Below are 9,280 nucleotides of genomic sequence, written 5' to 3'. Positions count from 1 at the left end.
TTTCATACGAGTTACTTAAGGACAAGCAACATATTAAGTGTGGGGTTGTGATGACAATTTGTCATTACATGATTTTGATGAGTATTTGCGATGAATTCGATGAAATATCAAGTTAAAGATGAGCTAAATATGAAGATGTATGAAGAAAATGAAGAAGTCTAAGAAACAGAGCAAAGCCAAGAAATCGGAAAAAATTGTGAAGAAACGAGCAATTTTCAGCATAATTTATATCTTGACGTTTGTCTAATAAATTAATCATATATGGAGTTCTGTAACTTGTTTTGACGCGAGGTTTTTTGCAAAATGAAACTAAGATAAATATCTACATTCTGAAATAATCATACACGCAATTTGAAAGTATCGCACACGTAATAGAAAAGTATCACGCGCACAATAGACTGTTTTCTGGGCTTTTCTGACGCGTTTAGAGTGCTTTAAAGGGGGAATTTCAGTACTTTTTTAGGGATTCTGCAACTTTAAACGAAAATGACTATTTAAAACATCATAAGGAATATTTGGAGAGAATTTTAGCCATTGAAGGTCAATTCTTCAAGGGAATTCTTATGTAAACCTCTTATTAATATATTTGGTATTGTAATTTCAATCATGAGTAGCTAATTCTCTCTAGGTTAGGTTATGTTTTGATGAACTTGTTTCAATATTGTTGGGCAATATACTGATTTGACTTTGCATAAATTCTTTGATCTATAATTTTATTCAATTGTTTCTTGTTCGTAATAATTTTTATGTGAGATACTCTTTTAATCTGATTGTGGGCACATAGGGAATACTGATCATTAGTCTATGTGTTAGACCTAGGGAAATTCGCATGCTTACGTTGGTTAACTAGGAATAGAAAAAGTGGCTAGTGAATTAACGCTCTGTTGTATCACCTATTCGTGCTTACGCCAGTGGACTAGGGATAGGAAACTCTGAGTAGTGATTAGTGAGTTATATCGTAAGGGATTGGTTAATAACGGTTTTGTTAATTTGTCATGGCATTATAGAGATGAGATTATTCATGTAAGGCATTAAACATCAACACCTCCAAAATAAATATTACACATAGATGGATTAACTTTGAGGCCAGTTGACATGGAAAAATTGTTAAAAACCTTTGTCATAAGATCAACAGAAGTGTAGTCTCCTCTAAAAGAAAAAAAAAGCAAATCATCTGCAAATGCAAGATTAATAATGAGAAGCTTCTCACATTTGACAAGATTAAGGAATTCAAATAATCAAAACTAGTTTATTTATAAAAAAATGAAAAATATAAATAAATAATAATAATTATGGTCATTATTTAATATTTAATTTTACATTGAGCTGACATCTAAATAGGACAAATAAATATCAAGAATGATAATAGGGATGACAATGGACAGGATTTGGGCAGGGTACTGTAGTATCATTTTCATACCCTCAATTTAAAAAAATCTTTCTACCTGATTCCATACCCGCTTGGGCACCAACGTTAGCACTCGTACCCTGTGAATATGTAAGTACCCATACTCGTATCCGTTATCTACATTCCTATTAAAAATACATAGATCAATTATTAAATATCATATAATTTTATGTTTTTAAAAACATTAAAAAAATTTCAAACCATTTATTATTGAAATAAACAAACATTTATATTAAATACGTAATAGTTTAACATTGATATACTTTTTAAAATTGATAGTCATACATTTTTATATAATAATATAAATTAAAATATGCAAATATAAATAAAAATACATAAATATATAATGTGCGAGTATGGGGTAGGTACCAAGATATCCATACCCGCGTCCGCTTATTTTCGTGGGTAATTATCCGAGCTCATACCCATACTCATTTTTGCGGATTTTTATCCTATCCATTTTAGATAATTTTACGGGTATCCATTGGAGATGAGTTAAATTGTCATTCCTATATATTAGGAATGAACAAAAACCAGAAGTAATTAGACATGTTTCTTCCCAGATTCCGATGGACGAAAAAAAGGTAAAATAAAGTTTTTCATAGCATTATGTTTATTATATTATATATATATATATATATATATATATATATATATATATATATATATATATATATATATATATATATATATATATATATATAATATATATATATATATATATAAAAGTTAATAATAATAATAATAATAATAATACATAAAAGTATTTATCAAGAATATAATTCTTTAAAAATAATAATACATAAAAGTGTTTATCAAGAATATAATTCTTTAAGAAAATGTAAGATTAATTTAATTTTAAAAATATATTTATTATTATAATACAAATAAATAAATATATATATATAAATATATATATATAAATATATATATATATATATATATATATATATATATATATATATATATATATATATATATATATATATATATATATATATATATGTGAGAAATATATATGTATGTGGGTTCATATTTTTTCGAGAATATATAATGGGTGAGATTAATAATTTCTCGTTGGGTTTAATATAATGTACCAACTCATCAATAAAACAATTTTATAATGCATCAATTAAATCTTGCTTCAAAATGAATGTGCTTTATAGAAATAGTTGAACCTATAAGGTTGATAATGTGTATCACCTACTATGGGGAGGAGGATGGAGGTGAAAAATGCATGAATGCATGACTATTTTAGATTATATTCATAGCATGAGTAAAATTTGTTTCGAAAATGATCATAACATGAGTGAAATTTATTTCAAAAATGATGTGGGTAAGTTGATCTTGTGGTTATCCTTGGTCATTGTTCTCTCAATACTATTGAGCCATAACCATTAACTTTAATCTTATTTGTAGTTTAGAAAAAACTCTCAAAGAGGGAGCGGTAATAAAAAGTACTGAGGGAGAAAAATAATGAAACATATAATATTCATATATTCTTAACAAAGTAATGAGGATTATGAGGAACTTTACAAACAATGGCATATAAAAAAGCACTTATGAATCTTCACAATTGGATTGGTCCATGCAGGTGCGGCATGTGCTATGGTATTGGATCTCAAATTTTTTCTTTGATTTAAAAAAATATATATTTTATATCTATTTTTTTAACAAATTGATGTAGAATTTTTTAAAATCTCTTTTACACCTATTTTTTAAAATGAGGTGTAAAATGATAATTTATTTTTAAAATCTATGTATTTTTATTGATTTAAAAAAAAACCCAATATAAATTAATATTTTTAAACCTATTTTTTAAAATTATATGAGACTTGGATTGATTGGACTGATCCTTACTATAACAAGAAATATACCATTATCTATGTTGAGATTTTATTCTATTTTGATTAAGAGTGTTCAAATTCATTTATTCCTAAATAAAAATCCAAAAATACTTCAAAAATTAAAATTGTATAAAATTTGAAATGGTCTAAAATCGATGAGTTAATGTTGTTGTGTGAAAAATGAGGATCAAATTTTGATTTTTTTTATAAGTCAAATCCAAACAATACAACACACATAACTCAAAATAATCTATATGCATTGCATTGTCATCTTTCATATTTACTCTCAATGCTTAACATCTCGTCATAGCAACACAACTCAGGCACATATAATAATTCAACTTAATAAAATTATTAACTCACATACATACAACTGACATTTAACTCAATAATACATACCTCAACGTGTATAATTATCAACTCATACTCACAACTCGTAAGCAAATTCATCATAGCATTCATTCATGTTACTTCACCAAAACCACAGCACATCAGCGTATAAATATAATGATTCGGTAACCGATCATACAAATCATCACAAACATCCATATGGTAGGTAAATGATTATAACTCAAATATTTTATTAAGCACTACCATGAGGTAGCTATGTGCATTGTCTTTCCAACGCTTCAAATGGAATCTCGTTTGGATTTACGGATTAAAAGTTACGGTCAAAATCATCGGAAAACACAATAAAAATAAAAGCAGAATTTTCACTATTTGGCCTGGTGCAATCAATTGTTATTTGATGCAATCGATTTTCATTGAAATACATTTCGCTTCTGACTTCGTAAAAAATCACTTTTCTAGACATGAAAATCGATTGTCATTTTATGGAATTGATTGCAGTGTTATTTCTTTTCAAAATTTCAATTAATGCAATTGTTTGTCATTTTATGCAATCGATTGTTACTGTTGTTTTTTTATAAAAATTCCAGTTTTCCATGTTACGTAATTTTTCCTCCATTTTCCAGCTTCAACCACCAACCAGTTCTAATTTTGTTCATTCAAAAACATCCACATATATTTATTAACAAGATCAATACATATATCTCAACAATGATCATAAATATATCCATTTTTCTCGTGGATTTACACTTACATTCATGCCCTAAATCATTCAATCTCATATTAATTTTCATGGATTCAATTGATTCCAAGAACACATCAATAACATGTCAACACACACAATTGTAATTCATATCATGACATATAAAAAACAGAATTATCATCAAATTTTCATCAACATTCATCATATCTCAAAGAAATAACAAACTCTATAGAGGATTTAGAGTCCTCCACTCTACCCTTCATACATATACCTATTATTAAAAACAATTCCCCATATTTACCTTAGATTTCTCTTGCAAAAATTCTTTCAAGTTCTATCAATGGGGGATTTTCCTATGTTTTTTCTTGCCCTAGCCTCCTTCTCCTCTTTTCCATGTTTATACGTACAATGAAAAGTGATTCTCTTCACACTTCTCTCTTTTTCTAATAAACTTATTTTCTCCTAATTTATATCAACTTATTCTTATAATTACTAGCTTGCCCTTAATTTCTCTACACATTCTTATTTCTTTTATTTTATTTAAATAATAAAAATCAAATCATTATTTTAACTAATAAAGTAATTCTAATTTATTTCCTATTTCTCTAATTACTCTTTACACCTTCCCATGATCCACATACTCATACAAGAATCACAATTTATTTATTTAATTAACATAGCTCAATAATTAATTAAATATACAAATTCATAAATAATCTAAATTTGAGTGTTACAACTCTCCCCCACTTAAACAATTTTCGCCCTCGAAAATCACCTCAAGTGAACAAATTTGGATAGGAATCTCTCATCTGGCTCTCAATCGCCCAACTCGCGTTTCCACTAGTCGGTCCTCCCCAAGCTACCTTTATCAAGGTAATCTCTTTACCACTCAACTGATTCACTTCTTGATCCTCTATCTGCATGGGTGATGTCTCAATAGTCAGGTTATCTCTCACCTACACATCATCCACTTGGACCACATGAGAAGAATCTGGAATGTATCTACTCAACTGAGACACATGAAACACATTATGGAGATTAGCAAGTAACTATGGTAAATAAATTTTATAGGCAACCTCTCATATCCTCTGTAAATTCTTGTATAAACTGATAAAACACATAGTAAGCATTCGAGACTTCGAAGCTCGACCAACATCAATTACCAGAGTAACCCTCATAAACATGTGATTTCCCTCTCATAACTCAAGTGTTCTCCTTAACTTATCATGATAACTATTTTGGATACTATAAGAAGCTATCATCTTCTCCTGAATCACTTTTATCTTCTCTGTGGTTTTTTGGATGATCTTAAGTCCAATCACATCGCCCTCTCCCGAATCGTACCAACACAAAGGTGTTCTACACCTCCTACCATACAAAGCCTCATGATTGCATTCTAATGCTCGAATGGAAACTATTGTTGTAGGTAAACTCAATCAACGGTAGAAAACTACCCCCAAGCACCTCCTTATTCTAACACATAAGCTCTCAACAATTCTTCTAAGAATTGGATAGTCCTCTTTGTTTGACCATCCATTTGCGATGATAAGTAGAACTCAAACACAGATTCGTACCTAAAGCCTTTTGTAAACTCTCCTATAATCTCGACGTAAACCTCATATCTCTGTCAGATATAATACTGGATGAAATCTCATGCAAACTGACAATCCCCTTAATATACAACTCTGTTAACTTCTCTAACGGATGGTTAAGTCGAATTGGGGAATGAAATTAACCAATTTAGTCAACCTATCCATAATAACCCAAATAGTATCAAAACCCTTCACTGTCCATTGAAATCCAGACACAAAGTCCATCGAAATGTTATCCCATTTCCACTCAGGAATGGGCAACGACTTTATCAACTTGACAATTTCTGATGCTCAACTTTTTACTTCTTGCAAGTCAAACACGCATACAAAAATCTAGCAACCTCCTTTTTTCATTCCAGACCACTCAAAGATCTTCTTCAAATCTTGATACATCTTCGTAGCACCAAGATGAATGCTTAGACCACTTCGGTGTCCTTCCTCAAGAATACTCTTCTTAAGTTCAGGCACATCAGGAACACAAATCCTATCTCTGAATCTGATCATACCATTCTCATCGATTCTGAATTAAAGCTAATTGATTAACAAATATCAAATCAGTCATATGACCTTATTTAATCTTTTCAAGAACATTATTTAGTAAGCTTCAACATACATAGCTTCACACTATTAAGAGTCTCTTCATATACCAAACTCATGTATCTGAACTGCTCGATCAATTCTAACTCTCTGACTATCAACATTGACATATGTAAAGACTTCCTAATCAATGCATCAACTACAACATTAGCCTTACTCGAATGGTAATCAAACCAAAATCATAGTCCTTCAACAACTCAAGCCATCTCCTTCGTCTCATATTTAACTCATTTTAATCGAACATGTACTTCAGACTCTTATGATCACTGAACACTTCAAATCTAGAGCCAAACAAATAATGTCTCCAAATATTAAGTGTGAACATGATGAAAACCATCTCTAAATTATGTGTAAGACAATTATTTTCATGAACTCCAAGTTTTCTCGAAGCATAAGCCACAACTTGTCCATTCTGCATCAACACACCACCCAGACCCATCTTAGAAGCATCAAAAGACACGACAAAAGATTCACTTGGACTTGGCAGAATCAACATTGGAGCCGACGTCAACCTCTTCTTAAGCTCTTGAAAAGTCTTTGCATATTTCACATCCCACAAATACGCATGGCCCTTCCTAGTTAGTTGAGTTAACGGCAAGGCCAACTTAGAAAAGCCTTCAATGAACTTTCGATAATAACCAGCTAATCCAAGAAAACTTTGAATTTCGGTGATAGACTTCAGAGTCTCCCACTACAACACAACCTCGACCTTCGAAGGATCAACAAGAATAACTCCACTAGAAATCACATGACCGAGGAAACTCACTTCTCTTAACCAAAACTCGCACTTGGATAACTTAACATATAATTGCTTTTCTCGCAACATCTTCAATGCAACTCTCATATGTTCAACATGCTCTTCATCCATATTCGAATAAATCAGGATATCATCGATAAACACTACCACAAACTTATCCAAATACTGATGAATTTATTTATTCATATACTCCATGAATACACCAGAAGCATTAGACACACCAAATAGCATTACATAATACTCATAATGAATGTACGTCGTTCTGAATGCAGTCTTCGGAATATCTTCGATCCTCACATGAATCTAATGATACCCGGATCTCAAATAAGTCTTACTAAAAAAACAAGCACCTACTAACTGGACCATCAAATCATCAATCCTTGGAAGTGGATACTTGTTCTTAATATTTACTTTGTTCAACTATCGGTAGTCGACACACAAACTCATACTACCATCTTTCTTCCTGACTAACAACACTGGCGCACCCCATGGCGAAACATTAAAATTCTCTTCAATCAAATCCTCTACTTGCTTCTTCAGCTCACTCAAATCTGAAGCCGACATTCGATAAGGAGCCATTGCCATCGGACTCATACCTGGTACCAAATCTATAGCAAACTCAACCTCGCGCTCTGGCGGCAAATCACTAATGTCTTCAAGAAACACTTATGGGAAATCACAAACAACCGGAAGATCACAAACTACCCACTTGCTCTTGGCTTCTAACTAGGGTAACAACACCAACACTTGCGTACCATCCCTTACAGACTGTCTTACTTGCTTAGCTGATACAAATATATCTTCCTCTTCAACAAACTTTGGAAACAACATTGACTCATCCAACAATTGACACCCTTGTATTCGGCGACACGATGAACTAATCCTTCACACCTAGAACATATCAAAGAATAAAAATCTTCTCCCCCACTTGTTTCAACCCTAATCCTACCAACAAGTGATTAGAAAAATAAACGAGTACTGACAGTGTTTCACACACATGTCACATACTAGGCAACAAATAACATTACAACAACTTGGTCGGATGGACAGACCTGCTATGATACCAATTATGTAACACCTTATTTTCCCAATGTATAATTATAATTAAATCATATATTTTTCACAATATTCACACATAGGATGATTACACATCTCGAAGCATCACCTACTGGTCATGTAACACTTAATTAAATAAAAATACAACACTTGTCATCGCATGCTCACCTTCACTTAGGATATCATCGTAGCGGAAATACTCAATTAACACGTCAATCTAAACCTCATAATAAATCTCATGTCATAATTAAAAAGCATTTACTTGTAAGTCTTCTTCAAATGCTTATCACACCAAAACATAAAATACAAGAGCATATGTCGTCTCTCAGAAATCTCAACATAAAACAATTAAATTGCTCCCCCGTCTTACACATTAGAGCATAACCAAAGCTAAAATAAAGGAATCAAAATAAAAAATTCCAGGAACAAGCGTCCACTCATAGCAGAGACTCTACTCTCGAGTATCTGCATGATTCCCATGTATAGGCAACATGAAAAAAAAGGGTGAGAAATCACATTCAATAATAACAGGCATATACTGCAAGGTAGGATCTCAACACATATCATAACCTACACAATTCCAAATCATAATATACAATTACATTCTCACACCAAATCATCAATCGCAACTCATTCATATACCAATCACACACCAGTTACACACAACATCAATATCATATCAATTTATCTCATTATGCATCTCATACTCAAAATGCAACTTTATGAAACACGATGTAACTCTATGCAACTCAATTATGCAAATCAATGTATATGTATGAGGTACCAACTCAATGTTTGGTTCTCTCTAGAACCGGGTCCCCTCTCTGAACCCATGAGCCCCCTCTCTTAGCTCCAAGCCCCCTCTCTAAGCTTGGTACAAGCCACTAGTACCATCTCTGAACTAGCAGACATGCCTCTTAACATAACTCTTATGATGCATGATCATATCACCAATATCAATACGTTAAGACC

General features: G+C 31.6%; 1 protein-coding gene across 1 annotated transcript; it reads right to left on the bottom strand.

Annotated features, from left to right (window-relative positions):
- Window positions 1-6,231: 6,231 nt before the first annotated feature.
- LOC127096125 (uncharacterized) lies at window positions 6,232-8,083 on the bottom strand. The gene is made up of 4 exons (XM_051034738.1): window positions 8,008-8,083; window positions 7,705-7,917; window positions 6,819-7,110; window positions 6,232-6,418 (listed from the first exon to the last, which is right to left on the bottom strand). Exons 1-4 carry the CDS (start codon window positions 8,081-8,083, stop codon window positions 6,232-6,234), a joined length of 768 nt encoding a protein of 255 aa, XP_050890695.1.
- Window positions 8,084-9,280: the final 1,197 nt, after the last annotated feature.

The sequence above is a fragment of the Lathyrus oleraceus genome, chromosome 6 (assembly GCF_024323335.1).
Source record: "Lathyrus oleraceus cultivar Zhongwan6 chromosome 6, CAAS_Psat_ZW6_1.0, whole genome shotgun sequence".
NCBI lineage: Eukaryota > Viridiplantae > Streptophyta > Magnoliopsida > Fabales > Fabaceae > Lathyrus > Lathyrus oleraceus.
This window is presented reverse-complemented; position numbering and strand designations above follow the sequence as displayed.